This window comes from Monodon monoceros, unplaced genomic scaffold, assembly GCF_005190385.1.
Source record: "Monodon monoceros isolate NGI ecotype Baffin Bay Population unplaced genomic scaffold, NGI_Narwhal_1 Super_Scaffold_16, whole genome shotgun sequence".
Lineage (NCBI taxonomy): Eukaryota > Metazoa > Chordata > Mammalia > Artiodactyla > Monodontidae > Monodon > Monodon monoceros.
The window spans coordinates 33090281-33107179 of NW_021703772.1; the positions used below are offsets into that span (position 1 = coordinate 33090281).

Here is a 16899-nt window from a genome sequence, read left to right on the forward strand (position 1 = left end):
ATTTCAATAATATTTAAAATATTATCATGTTAATTATTCTAGCTGTTACCCAATGTAGCAAACTTCAGACACAACAGTTAGTGCCTCTTTGAAAATATATAATAGCATACAAATCAAGTAAGTTGTATTTCTGGCAGTAGACAACTCTAAAAACCATTACCATTATTAGCAATCTATTTTTTCTTCAAGCAACATTTGAACATCTTCATCATAAGTCCTCTTTTTCAATAATTTAGTTTTTCCTTACCAGGCTATTTTCTTTCCAAGCTTCTGGGAACTTGGGTCTCTGTTTTTCCCTAGACACCAGAACCTGCATATCTTCAAAAGTGGGATGGTTTCCAACCTCTGTCTGAAAAGCCATCTGGTACTCTGGTACAGATTCACCTGTGTATTTTTTTTAAAAAAAAGATAAGAGTAAAATTTATAATTATAAAGAGACCCCGTTGTGGGTTTTATGCACTATTAGTAAAAGCTCTATTTAGAATAGTCTTTGTTTGATAAATTAAATGTTTGTTATAAATTAGATGGTAGTTACAATAATGGGCAGCTATTTTTAAATGGTTTCTAGTATTAGTGAATTTGGGGGTGGGGGTGGACATTATTATATACATGAGGTTTAACACTTAAAACTGAATTCTTATCCCATACTGGGGTTGAGGGTGGTGAATATGAGGAGAAAGTCCAAGATCTAGTACAACAAACATGTCTGCAGAACTAAATATAAATGGGTGGGTGGTACAGTCATGTCTCATTACATCACTGACTCTATTATAGTCTAGCCAGATTTTTCATATGTCACAAAAATTTTTATGATAATGACCATTTGACAAAAAGTCAATAAACTGATTTTTCCCCTTAATAAGTAGTACCTAGATCAAGGATTTTAAAATATCATTAACTATTCTACCACTGTTTAACAGCCCTATTCATCACCAATATGCACAATCAGCAGCTTGTGATAAAAGACTTATGATTTTTACAAAATGTTGTCAAATTAAACTTAATTAACATATTGAGCCACACAGAAGACCTCTGGGACCAACATGTAGAAAACCAATCGTTTAGTCAAAATCTTGGCAAAGAACACAAGAGAAATAGACTCTTCCTGTCTCCTTGTCCCTCCCCCAATACCATTAAAATGACAAGATAAATTAGAAGAAAGAATACCAGGAAGGAGGTAAGGCATTTAGGTTCTAATCTTGGCTTCATCTCTACCTAGGAAAAGCCGTTTATCTATTCTGTGTTTCAGTTTTCCTGTCAGCAAAATGGAAATGTCTGCCTTCCTTATCTCACTCATGTGGAGACAATACAAAATTTATAACGACCCAGATAGAAAGTACATTACAAAGCATGTAATTGAAGTTTTATGCTTCAATTTGAATATTCAAAAAAACCCTGTACACTTGCCCTCCACCAATATTAAAAAAGATTTACAAAGAGTAATTCTATAATTTATGTAGCATAGCCCAAAGTTTTTGGAATATTGAACTATCTATAAATACAAATGGTATTTTCACATATTCTACAAAGATTTAAGCAGATACTTATTTCTGATCAATAACTATCAACACTGAACTTGAAAGACAAAACTAAAGTATTTCATCCTGCCAGTTAGTGTATCACTTTCTTTCATGAAATCTCATATGATAAACCCTCAACCCATACCATCTGTGAACTGTAAGATACTTACTAATATATCTCTTCTGTCTTTCTGAGACATATACACAACACACATACACACCTTCCAAGTGTTATTTTTTCCTCAAATGCTCTTCAATAGAATAAATATTTAATACAATTTTACTTATCTGTTTTAATCGGGTGTAAATTATAATTAGAAAACTTGCTAAATAAAACTGATGCACAATCTTGTTTTGGAAATGGAATGACATTAAGAATTATAAATTTCTACTAAATCTTCATGGTTCTCATCTGTTTCTTGTTAATTATGTCTCTAAGCAGTTAGGAACGTTTTAATCCCCTTCTTAAGTTATGCTTGTTCTCTTCCTCCTTTTTCTTTCTCTTGCCTTCTGTTTTTCTTCCTTCTTTGCTGCTCTTTGTAATATAGATCCTAATTCATTTATATTGTTAATATTTTACAGAGAGAGGCAGCCTTTATAACAAACTGCTTCCATTCAATAAAATGGAATAATAATAAAAGCATGTCTTGCATTTGGAGTTCTATCATAGAAGTTTAAAAAATATTTTATAAGAATTTTTCCACTAATATATGCTATTCTTTAGGCTTATTCATATGTTTGTGGAAAACATTTTTTCAACTTACACCCCATTTCACTGTTAAAAATTTTAGAAGTACCCTGTATCCTCTGCCTGTGCTTTTTTAGCACTCTTTTCCTCCTACACCCAGTAATATTTCTGTCTTCCCTATTCCACAGAAACTCCTCTAAGAATACCAATGACCTCCTCCTATTCAAATTCCAAGATCATTCCTCAGTTCCACTTCCTTTTGACCTTTCAATTCCATATGTTTCTACTAATATTGGTTCTTAATACTTTCTAACACTGACGTCCAAGATAGTAAGATTTCTCAGTTTCCTCACTATTTTTCTGTCCATTTGTCTTCTATGTCCATTTGTCTTCCTATGATGGGGGAGGGGGAGGTCACCTAATATTCAGTCTTTACTCACCAATGTTTCTCTCTCTTCATTTATTCTTTTAGGGGACTGCATCCACTTATAAATTCTCAATTACCATCTCTATGTAGGTAATTCCCAAATATCATTTTAATCTTAAATTCTTCATTCTTTTAAGCTCTTCAATAACAATTTTTTCAGTTGTCTATCAATACCCCAACCAAAAGTCCCCACAATTAACTCCTCTTTCCAATGTAAACCAGTACTCTTTCCTAAGCTCCTGGCTGCCACCCTATTTCTCAGACCTCTCAGTATTTCTCAACTCCCTAGACTGTCTTCCAATGGCTAACCAGAACCACAGCTTCCTTTTCTACATTTTCTCTCACATATGCCTCTTCCTCCCCATTTCCATACCGAAGATTACAGGGTATCTTATTGCAACTCTCTTCTTTTTCCTTTATTTTTATTTTAAATTTTGGTTAAATGTACATAACATAAAATTTACCATTTTAACCATTTCTGAGTGTACAGTTCTGTGGCACTAGGTGCATTCACAATGTTGTGCATCCATCTCCAGAACTTTTTCCATCTTCCTAAACTGAAATTCTGTATACATTTAAAAGTAACCCCCAATTTCTTTTTCCTTTTTAAATTCTTTCTAGTACTATTTCAATTCATCCTATATTTCTATTATAATAATATTCTTCAAACAAGATTTAATTGTCTTATTTTTCAAACATCTGATATTGCATTTTATTATTTATCAGTCCAAAAGCAACAGATATTCTTTGAATCAGTAATTGTTCAAAAAATGTTGCTGATAGCAACGTACTAACTAAAGCTGATACAAAAATCATTTTAGTCAGACATGCTTCGAAAAACCAGAAATTCTGGATTAGGATTTTTTAAAAATGTGGCCGAAGTTCCAATAATAGAAATTAAAAGTTCCATGGTTCCAATAATATGTGATACTACTGCAATCACTGCTATTTCCAGAAAAACACTTTGAGTACTCCGTACTTCCAATTAACTGGAAAATATACTTCTAAGTAATAACTGATTGATGTGTAGGTAATCTAAATAATTATTAATTTATTTCATTATATTTTAAAATTAAACTATTTTTAAATGCTTACTGTTTTTAAAGCAAAAAAATTCAACCCCACTACTAATCTGTTTTTATTAAATAGTTCCATTTCATAAATTTGTCCAATGCTGGTTTAACTGACTTTATATCCTTTTCTTATGCTTTTAATGTGGTTATTCCTATAAGATAAAGACCATTTATGTCAAATCACTTTGCAGTGCCCATATTGGTAATTACTTTAAATTTTTATATCACAATGACAGTGATGTAATCTTAACAAAAGGAGAAAAAATATACAATTATTTGGCTATTTCAAGTAAGCCTCAAATAAGCATTCACATTAAATGAGTGTTCTTTCACGAAAGGAAGGAAGGTAGGCAGGAAGGCATGATGACAAGGAAGAAGTTTTTTAAAAAGGAAGAAAAGGAGGGGCTTCCGTGGTGGCGCAGTGGTTGAGAGTCCGCCTGCCGATGCAGGGGACAGGGGTTCGTACCCCAGTCTGGGAAGATCCCACGTGCCACGGAGCGGCTGGGCCTGTGAGCCATGGCCGCTGAGCCTGCACTCCACAACGGGAGAGGCCACAACAGTGAGAAGCCCACGTACCGCAAAAAAAAAAAAAAAAAAGAAAAAGAAAAAAGAAAAGAAAATAAACAAAAAGAAAGAAAAGGAGAATGAAAAAAATACAGGAAGAAAAAAGTGTTCCAATGGATAATTCATTACTTCTAATTCCTTACTGGGTCAATTCAGGAAATGTTAAGTGCAGATTCTCAAATGCTCAGAGGTTGTGTAAGGAAAACAATGACTGCTAAAGCAATGAGAAACCAACCTGAACACAGATAAGCTATTATGAACAATTAATTAAATTATACTCAGATGCAAACCTGGAGTACTTTCTAAAAAGTTTTTCCTGATTCACATCCTTCTGCTAGTAATGTTTCTGAACACTAGATGGCAATGAGCTAAAGGTTTAAATGAAAGTACAAACACATCAAAGTTGACTTATTTAATATAGGTAGAAAAAAATATAACTGCTTCACTTCAAAACATACATCAATTTTTGACAGCATTTCCCTTACCTGGGAAGAGGTCTGTACATCTCATAAATATCTCCCAATAAATTAGTCCAAGTGCATACATATCTACTTGTTTCAAAGCTGATTCACAGTCCCTCAGGTTCACGGCTCCTTCTAGAACTTCTGGTGCCATATACCTGATTGTGCCAACCTGATAAATTAGAGTGATGTATTTCAGAAAAAGAATGTAGCATATTCTGAAGGGCATACATTAGACCAGAAGTAATACATAAATTTCAGGTCAATAATATGTCAATGTTATTTGAACCTAAGCATGTCACTGAGTCTTTCTATACCAAATTTTTAATAAATAAAATACCCATTTTAGGACATCTTGGTTGCTCTCAGTTTTTGGCTATTATGGATAAAGCTGCTAAAATGTTTATGTACAGGTTTCTGTGTGAATATAAGTTGTCAGCTCAATTGGGTAAATTGCTGGAAGACTATGTCTTCCAAAGTGGCTATACCCTTTTGCATTCCCACCAACAATGAATGAGTTGCTGTTGCTCCACATCTTCACCAGCATTTGATATTATTGTTGTTTTTTTTTTTAACCATTTGAATGTAATGGAATCTTGTTTGGATTTGCAGTTCTCTAATGAGGAATGATGTTGAGTAACTTTTATATGCTTATTTGCCATCTGTATATCTTCTCCGGTAAGGTGTCTGTTCAGATCTTCTATTTTTTAATTGGCTTGTTTGTCTTCTTTACTGTTGAATTTTAAGAGTTCTTTTATATTCTGGATACAAGTTCTTTGTCAGATATGTGTTTTTCAAATATTTTCTCCCAGTCTATGGCTTGTTTTTTTCATTCTCTTAACACTACCTTTCGCAGAGCAGAAGTTTTTAATTTTAATAAAATTCACCTTAGCAATTTTTTCTTTCAAAAAAAATAACCTTTTTAAATAATTAAACTGTGATATATTCATCCTATTCAATAGCATTCCTACTAATATTGACAAAAATGAGTTGGAATGGCAGTGATTTCCACAATGAATTGATGAACTTCATGCAATGTCTTCTGTATATCTTAATTTTATAATTCCTAATATGCTACACTTGGATAAGGATAACTGTCCTGAGTAGTTAGTGGATTTTTAAATGCAATTTATTATGTTTTGAAAATATGTCAGTGTGATACCTTTTGTATACACTCACCTCACTTATGGCTGCATTATCTTCCTCCCCTGGGCGCACCAGTCTATTTCCAGTCAGCTTCATGGACAACCCAAAGTCACTAATAACACAGGTTCCATCATTTTTCACCAGAACATTTCTGCTATTTAAATCTCGATGGGAAATTGCAGGTTTATAGTGATCTGTTTGGATAATTTTCAAACATTTATTAATGCTTAAATAGCACTACTGGACATGAAATGAGCATGAAGGTAATAGGGGCTACATAAATATAGAAGATAGTGTTATTTTTCTGCCCATTAATTTTCCAATAGCAAAAAAGGACATAAGAAATCAAAATTTCAACTCACAATCCCCACCATTTTCAATATATTTCACAAGATAACTCCTGTTGGAACTATGAGTAATTAAGCTCTAAACATTCAGCTGCATAAACATTCAGCTGCAATTAATAGCCAAGAGGCTGTTGCTTCTAATTTTAACATGTACCTTTTTCTTTCCTTTTCATTTCTAGAGTAGCAAAAGGAGGCAAAAGAGAAAGGAATATCTTGCATAAAAAACGATAAAAAGTCAAGTTATCTAAAACAATTATCACTGAAAAACTGACATGGCTCCAAAATTGGTATGTGTATTTTATAGTATTATCTTACAGATTAACAAATCAAACCTATGACAGAAAATCCCAGTTTTGTCCTGAGGCTTAGCCATGTATCTAAGCCCACCACAGTTCTTCAAATTAAACTAGAAACAGTTTTGCAATGGACTGGTAGGTGTTTTCTGATTTTACAAAGAAACAAAACACTATTATACTCATTCTATTACTTGTTAATCAGAAGACTATATATTCCATGTAGGCAGAGAGAGAACATGTTTTGCCTGAATTCAAAAGGCATGGCACATAGTAAATGCTTGCTGAGTGAAAGAATATATCCAACCTAAGCCCCTAAGTAAAATCATAATTCTTTTCCTCTTTATAAGAAAACCTTGGGGGAAGGGGCGGAGGGGGAGGAACGGATTGAGAGTTTGGGATTAGCAGATGTAAACCATTATATATAGGATGGAAAAACAACACAGTCCTACTGTACAGCACAAGGAACTATATTCAATATCTGTGATAAACCATAATGGAAAAGAATATGAAAAAGAATATATATATGTATAGCTGAGTCACTTTGTTGTACAGGAAAAGTTAACACAACATTGTAAATCAACTATACTCCAATAAAATTTTTAAAAAAGAAAACCTTATATAAATCTTATATTGAAATAAAACCGTAGCTCTTGAAAAGAAAAAAATTCTAAAGTACCATTCCCAAAATTTAAAATAACTCCTCAGGTATAGAAATAGAGCAATCAGAACAAAGTCAACGAGTGTTATATTTAGGCACAAAAAGACTCAGTATTTACATTTATTACTCTCATTAACATGTATTAGACTTCAATTTCACCAACAATGAAACTAATGACAGAAGATAATGATTCCTTTGATATTGGGGGCAGGGGGTGGGGGGAGGCAATAGCACAACTAGAAGAAAAATAGCAGTTACCAGGTTTCTTATTCTAAAAATTGACTTCTTTCTCATTTGCTCCTCTTCCCAGTCCAGCCTTCCAAAGTATGTACTAACATGGCTCATTCAACCCCTAACAGAGCTACATTTCTTACTCTGGATAAAACCACAACATAAGTATATGTGGTATAATCTCGAGCTGATATTTATATAATAAAATTTATAGAGACGCTGGGAAATGTTTGTACACTAACACCAAAGCAATACTTAAACTAAAATATCTCACACAGAAGGGAAACCAGGTTAATAATGTGAAGAATGTGCAATGAGTCAGTCAGTCAGCCAGCCAGAGGGGAAAACAAGGTAATACTTTCTGCTACTATTAAAAAAGGAAACAAAAGAAATGAAAAGAAAAGAGGAGAGGGAGGAAGCAAAGGAGAAAGGAAGCGAGGGAGGGAATAAGGAAAAAGAAAAAAAGAAAAAGAGACAAGAGAGGATTCATGACCAATGCAGAGGGTGGAACTATAGACCACCTTTTTGAGAATTCTTTTCCCCTTAAAGTTCCCCTCAATATTCATTTTAACCTTTTTTTTTATTGGGGAAGGGGTTGTGGTTTGTAGAAAGGGGGAGCCGAGCATGTAATGGTTTTGCCCTGGGCAGTAGCACACTTGGCAAATTTCTTAAAGCAAAGTGGGACACAATATTATTTTAATTATGTTAAAAAATAAAACCTGAACACAAAATAGTCTCTCTGTGGATATTTACATAAACATAAACACACACACACACACACACACACACACACACACACACACACACAGAGCAAAGGATCTGGAAAGATGTACATAAACTAGTTAATAGTAATTTTCTGGTTATAGATTTAAGTGATCTATATATGTTCTTTCTTTGCTAGACTTTTTTCCATGATAATGTTACACTGACATTACCATTAGGAAAAAAATTCATAGGGAGAACCAATTACAAATAAACAGGTTCAACTACTACTTCTCCTGAAGCAAAAAATAGCTGAATAAATAATAATAGTATTACTCCTTACTACAAAATTTGTATGCCAAATAGCAAAGTTATATCTGAAGATACCGGGAAGAATAGAGTTCTCTGAAAAAAAGTGAAATGTCACTTTAAATATTTTGAAATAGTACAGTATAGTTGGAATATTTATTTATTATTGAAATATAGTCATTTACAATGTCATGTTAGTTTCATGTGTACAGCAGTGATTTAGTTATACATATACATGCATACACACACACACACACACACACACACACACACACACACATTCTTTTTCAGATAATTTTCCCTTATAGGTTATTATGAAATATTGAGTATAGCTCCCTGTGCTATACAGTACGTCCTTGTTGGTTATCTATTTTACATATAGTAGTGTGTATATGTTAATTCCATCCTCCTGATTTATCCCTCTCCCCCTTCCCCTTTGGTAACTATATGTTTGTTTTCTATGTCTGTGGGTCTATTTCTGTTTTGTAAATAAGTTCACTTGTATCTTTTTTTTTTTTTTTGCAAATTCTATATATAAGTGATATATGATATTTGTCTTTCTCTGGCTTACTTCACTTAGTATGATAATCTCTAGGTCCATCCATGTTGCTGTAAATGGCATTATATTATGGTTGAGTAATATTCCCTTTATATATATATACCACATCTTTATCCATTGATCTGTCAATGGACATATGTTGCTTGGCTATTGTAAATAGTGCTGCAACGAACATTGGGGTGCATGTATCTTTTCAAATTATAGTTTCTCCGGGTATGTGCCCAGGAGTGAGATTGGTGGATCATATGGTACCTCTATTTTTAGTCTTTTAAGGAACCAACATGCTGTTCTCCATACTGCCTATACCAATTTACATTCCTACCAGCAGTGTAGGAGGGTTCCTTTTTCTTCACACCCTCTCCAGCATTTATTACTTGCAGACTTTTTGATGAGGGCCTTTCTGACTGCTGTGAGGTATGGAATATTTTTTAAATAATTAGTAAAACCAAAAATTCAAATAGCTATTATACTTATGTTTTTTCACAAATAGATACACATTTTTTAAAATGGTAACTATTTAGTGATAATATTAGGTAATGTTTTAGAATAAAATCTGTGTTTAAATAAAACTCATATTTGATGGCAATCACTCTTTTCAGCCAATGTTTGACTAGAAACCTTATTGAATCATGCAAGCCTTGAAAAGGGGGATTAGGATGGTATTTTAAGTTCTGTGCTAAGTCAGCTCTTTAAGGGAGTTATGATATTTAAGAATAAGGAAACAGTACAAATGGTTAATGAGCTAAAGCACTAAAGTAAGTGCATCAAGTTGCTGACACAGGCAATAACATTGGTCAATTCTGTATTCAGGAAAAGCAAGATGTCAAGATAAGTGAACTGATAAATTATTCAGGGGAAATTATTTATATATGAAGCAGCAGATAGAAAAGATGATCCATGCTATCATACAATGGAACAAATATCTAAGAAATTGTTACATTAAATACTCTCTTCATTATAGCAGTCAGAGAAACTGAAAAAACAATGCATGACAAGAAAATTGCTGTAAGGGATGAAAATGCAAAGACGGATTTTCACAGCAAAGCTAATTTAGAGGTGCCTGTGATGTGAGATGTACATTGAAACAAAGTGAAGAAGCAAATATATTAAAAAGATGCTTTGAAAAACTAGCAAAAATGTACATAAAGGCTGAATATAAACTGTAGTTATGGCAAGGAACATAACCACACGGTACTGACACACTGGTGAAGCCTTACTCCTCACCATGAGTTCTCCTCTTCCTATTTAGTAACAGAACCCAGTGTTATTTGAGGCAGCAATGCACCCAGCTAAACAAAAACAAAAACAAGCTATATTCAAAAGCATCCCTTGCAGCTAAGTATGGTAGGAAAGCATGGACTAAGTTCTGGGAAACAAAACATAAGCACAAGAGTGGGACTTCTCGAGGCAAAAGGAGGCAATTCCTACTACTTTCCTTTTCTCTGCTGATTAGCATATAGCATGATGGACAATGAGGTGACCTTGTAAACAAGCCACATATAAAGAGTAATGGAGAAGAAATAGAGGAGCCTGGGGCCCTGATAATATTATGGTGCTGCCAAAAAACTTTAGACTGTCTCTCTTCAGATTCTTACATGAGAAAGAAAAAAAAATGTCATCTTCATTGAAACCTGTTACTTTTTTCTCCCTGATAAATTTGAACAAGTCTAATTCTAGCTAAGAGAAGCACTGATTTATCAAAAGATACATTTGGGTTTTACACTAAAGACCAACCAACCTATGGAATTCATGTGTAAAGAAGTGATAACGCATTTGTAGTTCATTTAAATAAGCAAAATAAATACAAGGAAAATACAACACAGTCTAGCTAAGAGGTTCTTAACCTAGGTCCATAGATGAACTTCAAAGGATCTGAGAACCCCTACAATCAAAACAGTACTTTTTAAAGTATGCCTATACGTCTATCCTTACAGGGGGAGTGTTCAGAGCTTTAATCAAAATCGCAATGGAATCCATGACCCCTCTAGAGAATTGAAATTCTTTTTCTTATTCTTCTTGTTAAATTTCAAATATATTTCCTCATGCTAGATCTTGTAAACAGCTGGCTGATAATACATCTGCTATAATATAAAATATACTTTTACTTTAAAGATATGAATAAAATTTCCCTTTGTGAATTCTGGCCCCACATGGTTGTGATGCATCTTCTATTCATTGTCTTACCTCCTCGTGGTAATTCTGTATGAAGATAAGCCAGTCCTCTAGTCACAGAATGAGCCAGACGGCAAGAGCTTACCCAGTCACTTGTATGGAGACTTAAATACTTGCATAGAGATCCCTGTATGGAGGGAAAAAGTAAAAAGGGGAAAAAAGTAGAATTACTTTACTTGAACATGAGGACGTTAAGTTAGCAGCTGTAAAAAGGATTTGCATGTTAGGATTCAAAGGAGAGCTAATGAATTATAACATTTCAGATCTCGAAGTAAGAAAAGACATTTCTATAGGTAGAGAGAGGAGGAGAGGATGGAAAAGAGAATTTAGACATTATCAATTTTTATTTCTCAAATATTAAAAATTATTAATGGTTATTTCATTTTAAATGCATCTTTTTTTTTTTTTTTTTTTTTTTTTGGTGGTACGTGGGCCTCTCACTGTTGTGGCCTCTCCCGTTGCGGAGCACAGGCTCCGGACGCACAGGCTCAGCGGCCATGGATTATGGGCCCAGCTGCTCCAAGGCATGTGGGATCTTCCCGGACCGGGGCACGGACCCGTGTCCCCTGCATCAGCAGGCGGACTCTCAACCACTGCGCCATCAGGGAAGCCCCAAATGCATCTTTTATTTATCAACTTAAGACAGAAAAAAAAGTATTTTCAACTCTTTCTTTACATTGTATCTCATTACCAGTACAAATATAAATTATACTGTTATGTTTTACAAGTAGGAAACAGAAGGCTTTTGTAAATATATATGTGTCAGTGCTACTCAAGGTGCTCATCTACAAACTATTTATTACCAGTCTGGGATAAGAAGAAGCATGTATCAGAATAAATGTCAATCAAAGCACTGCTTCCTTCATCAAGAAAGTCTTGCTGAGAGAGAGAGACAGACAGAGACAGAGTGACGTAAGTGTGTAGGGACTAAACAGTTTCATTCACATTCTGGAGTAAAATCGTTATGTCATTGTAGACCATTAATAACCAGTTTGCAAACCAGCAACACTCTACATAACAGGGGTCCTCCTACAAATCTGACTGACATAAATGTCAGTATATTTTTTATGAAGAACTTACATTGGGATAATACTCCATCACAAGCAAATACTCCATGCGTCCATCTGCAGTGACTCTCTCATCTCCAACTATAAAGCGAGCAATGTTGTCATGTTCCATCAAAGGCACTCTGTAAATGTTCTTCTCATTGATAAAATTCTGACGGTTTGCAAAGGAAAACACTTTTACAGCAACTGGACGTTCATCTAAGGAACCTTTATATACGGCTCCATATCGACCCCGGCCAATCAGCTGTAAATTTGTTTTGAAGAAAGCAAGATATTATTTCATCACAACTTAACAATCAAATTTACTAAATAATAAAGTATAAATCCATATGTATGCAACCAGGTCTCTATTGCTTAGTTTGAGTAACTCCATTGTCAAGAAAATAATAAATTTGGCATCTTATATGGCTCAGAAACTCCTACCAGACCCAGCCCTCCCTCAGATGACAACTATAAACTCTGAACAATATTTTTAAAAAGAAATCTAAAAATGCTGGAGAATGAACAAAAGTAGATAGGTTCTGAGGGGAGTCAACACTTGGAAGAAAGGAATGGCATAGGGTGAGCTACTTATTTTTATAGCTTTAAGCCTGTGAGCGGGCTGAAATCTGCACTGCGTAGGGGAGCAAAAACTGTGATAGAAAATCTTTCTGGCCTCAGGAAGCAGGGGACAGAATTTGGGGCAACCACAGCATGGAAAATAAAGGGAGAATCCCAAAAAGGAGAGTCAGAGAGTTGGAAACCCAATTAATGCATGGGACAGACTCCAGCTAAAGATAAAAAGTAACTAAACTTCAGCTCAGGAGATGAGTTTGCAATATGTCCAACCAAGTTAATCACCTACTAAAATAAACAACGAAATGAACACACTTTAGAAGAACCTAACAGAACACAGGGTCTCCACAATATGACATTCACAATATCTAGTACAATACAGTACAATAAAAAATAACTCAAAAAACCCCCAGCAAGATGCAACTGTTCTCTTCATTTTTGGCTTCTGGGATTTCTCTGACTTTTTACTGAAAAAAGGTTAGGGATTTACCATTTAAGGATATTTGTTATATTTCATTCACTATTTCTAATTTAAATTTTAACAAACAGACTGCCCTTTAGAAAGGTTGTATCAATATAAAGTTAAATCAGCAATGTTTGGGAGTGTTTCTTTTACTCAGTCCAGGATAAAATCCTAATGGTTTTAATTAGTATTTTTTCCAGTTTAGTAAATTGGACATCTTATTATACATTTACTAGGCATACTTACTTCTTCTGTGAATTGATAATTCATCTCTTTTGTCTATTTTTGATGGACTGTTTATTTAATGTTGATTTCTACCATCTCTTTATCAATTGTGTTGAAATACCTTTTTAAAATTTTGCTTTTAACTTTTATTATATTTTTCTCCCAAATGGAAGGTTCTTAAAATGTTTTATATAACCACATCTATCAGATCTATTATTTAGCAGTCTCTGGTTTGGTTAATTTATCCTAATAAAGATCATAAAAACATTCATCATGGCAAGACTTTTAACACAGGTTCTGAGATATTACCAAATGAAAATTTAATTCTTTACAAAACATAATATTCATACATACCTATACAATATACAATATATACACAGACAAGGAATATTTATTCATCATCTACTGTGAACTGCTTGCCTAGCACATTTTTCTCAGAATCTGATATGTCTTTATTCCTATACTCTTGTTCAAGTCTGTATTTATATATCATCTCCTAAGTATATTTTCTTTAATAACCCCTTTTCCATAACTTTCTTATCTCATTTGCTTTTTTTTTCTCCATAGCACGTACTACTACTTCAAATATACAGTTGACCTCTGAACAATGAGGTTTAGGGACACCAACCCCTCCAAATAGTCCAAAATCCACATATAGCTTATAGTTGACCCTTCATATATACATGGTTCCTCTGTGTCCATGGTTCTACATCCATAGATTCAACCAACTGTGGATGGTGTAGTACTATAGTATCTACTATTGAAAAAAATCTGTGTATGAGTGGACCCATTGGGTTCAAAACCATGTTGTTCAAGGGTCAACTGTACTTTCACTTATTTAACCTCTTGTAGCCTCTCTCTCACTAGAATATAAGCCTCATGTGTCTGTATTGTTCACCAACATTCTCAGTGCCTAGAATAGGCCTTGGCACAAAATTGATAATGCTTGTTGAATAAATGAATGAGTTAATGAAATCACTGTCTCAGATATACTATTATTTTTTATTTTTATTTTTTTTTGTGGTATGCTGGCCTCTCACTGTTGTGGCCTCTCCCGTTGTGGAGCACAGGCTCTGGGTGCGCAGGCTCAGCGGCCATGGCTCACGGGCCCAGCCACTCCGCAGCATGTGGGATCTTCCCAGACTGGGGCACGAACCCGTGTCCCCTGCAACAGCAGGCGGACTCTCAACCACTGCGCCACCACGGAAGCCCCGTCTCAGATATACTATGAGAGCAGAAAAAACAGCCCGTAATCTGAAAGCAATCTTACCTCCAACAGTTTCAGATTATCTAGGTCAAGAGAGGGCTCTGATGCTGCTGCCTCCATCATGTTCATACTGTGAAGACCTTGTTTACGGTCTCCTAGAGGAATAGGAAAAAGAACCTGCTAATGTGTAGTTTTCTTAAAATGAAAATCTTTCTTACACTTTTTAATATATGACAGTTAAAAAAAGACCTACAGAAGGACAGACAGCAAGACTTATGCCTAATGTCAATGGGAATAAAACTATTTACTAAACTAGGAATCATCTATAAATGAAGATGAAAAATGAATAACACAAAAGCTGAATCCTGGGAGATTGTTCTAGTAACACACCCAGTATAAAACCCTAAGAAATATGCAGAAACATTAAAGAAGGTTTTATTAAAGTTATTTGAATGAATGAATGAGTGCTGATTTCCTAAAACGCTTGTCAAATCTAAAGTTTATGAGAACCAACTAGACAGTTGATGATATTTAGGAATTACTGTTATTTTTAGATGTAAAAATGGTATTGTGTTTATATATATTTTAAGTCTTTATATTTCAGAGATAATACTAAAATATTTACAGATAAGTTATACCTTCAATTTATTTCAAAATAATCCAGTGGAATGGAACCATGTGGTGAGTGGGGCTATAGATGATATACAGATGTGATACTCATTGAAGCTGGGTAATAGGTATTTTGTATATGTTTGAAACCTTTCATAAAAACTAGGACAAAAAGTTTAAGAGAGAAGGATGACTCTGGGGTTACCACAGCACAGAGATGTTTTTTACCATGATGAATTTTTATAAAATAAAATCAATTCTGATTAAATGACACGTTTAATAAATAACAAAACAAAAAATTATATTTTTACCTGTCAGCATCCTGTATCCAAAGCATAAGGCAACTATCAAAACAGCTAATACAGAGACTGATGCCAAAGCAATGATTATTGTCTCATCTCGGTTAAATGAGTGAGGTGGACCTAAAAGAAAACAAAGTTTTAAATATAGTCACCCTTTCTTTTTGGTATTTCGCTAAATACTGACAGAAAGGCTATATCAATATATAGTCAAATCAGCAGTGTTTTTGCATCAAATGAAATGAAAGAAAAATTAATAATAAATTTGTAATAACTGTAAATTGTATATTTTTAATCATATGCATTATTTTATATACAACTAGAACACTGAAACACCTCGTTGTTGTGCTCTTAATTACTGAAATATCAACTATATCATGGAACAGCATAGACAGAACAGTATAATATTTAAAAGAACAATCTTTGGAATCACATTTGGTTTTCAATCTTGACTACACTAGTCTCTCAGTGGCCTTTAGAAAATTATTAGAATTTTCTGATCTTCAATTCTCTCATTTGTAAAAATAGTAATCTCTACCTCACAAGTCTTCTGTGAGGCTTAAGTGGGAGTCTAAGTACTTAGTACAGTGTTGAGTATACTCTACCTATGCAATAAATGTTATTATGTTTATCAATATTGGTATTATGATTATTAAGGAAAAGAGTATAGCTTTGCAGACAGTTAAACCTGAACTGGACTTCTTCCACATATTCTATGACCTTGGGAATATACCTTTACCTGTCTGAGCCTAAGCTTATTCACTTGCAGAAAGGGAACACACATATCTAAATCACAGGCCTATCATGAGCATGCAAACCATCTTATGTGTTAATTCCATTCTTTGGATCAGATAATATCTAGAGAAATACCCTTTAGAATGGATGACTACAAACTAGAGCACATCCAGAAGAGAGCAAGTAGAACAGTGAAGGTATAAGAACTCTGAAATGCGATGGGTAGAAAGAATTAGAAGTGTCAGATGTAGAAAAGGAGAAAACTTGAGGGGATATGGTAGTTGTCTTCATGTGAGAAAATGGACCTGTAGCTAGAGAGAATAACAAGATCCAATTAGTATCTGTTCAAGGACAGCAGTTATTAACCTAGCATACAGAAGAACTTAAGTTTATAAACAGAGCTGTCTAAAATGGAATGAATGGGACTTCCCTGGTGGCGCAGTGGTTAAGAATCTGTCTGCCAATGCAGGGGACACAGGTTCGAACCCTGGTCCAGGAAGATCCCACATGCCACGGAGCAACTAAGCCCGTGTGCCACAACTACTGAGCCTGCGCTATACAGCCCGCAAGCCACAACTACTGAGCC

At 34.3% G+C, this 16899-nt stretch overlaps 1 protein-coding gene across 2 annotated transcripts in view; it reads right to left on the reverse strand.

Moving 5' to 3' along the window:
* The window catches only part of BMPR2 (bone morphogenetic protein receptor type 2), a 187384-nt gene that overhangs the window by 23718 nt on the left and 146767 nt on the right, over positions 1-16899 (reverse strand). For both annotated transcript variants that reach the window (XM_029224751.1, XM_029224752.1), the window contains exons 4-10: positions 15591-15701; positions 14734-14825; positions 12234-12464; positions 11166-11280; positions 5913-6073; positions 4758-4905; positions 248-384 (exon numbers count right to left, since the gene is read on the reverse strand). In XM_029224751.1, the coding sequence (XP_029080584.1) occupies positions 248-384; positions 4758-4905; positions 5913-6073; positions 11166-11280; positions 12234-12464; positions 14734-14825; positions 15591-15701 (995 nt within the window). The remainder of the gene's footprint in view (positions 1-247; positions 385-4757; positions 4906-5912; positions 6074-11165; positions 11281-12233; positions 12465-14733; positions 14826-15590; positions 15702-16899) is intronic.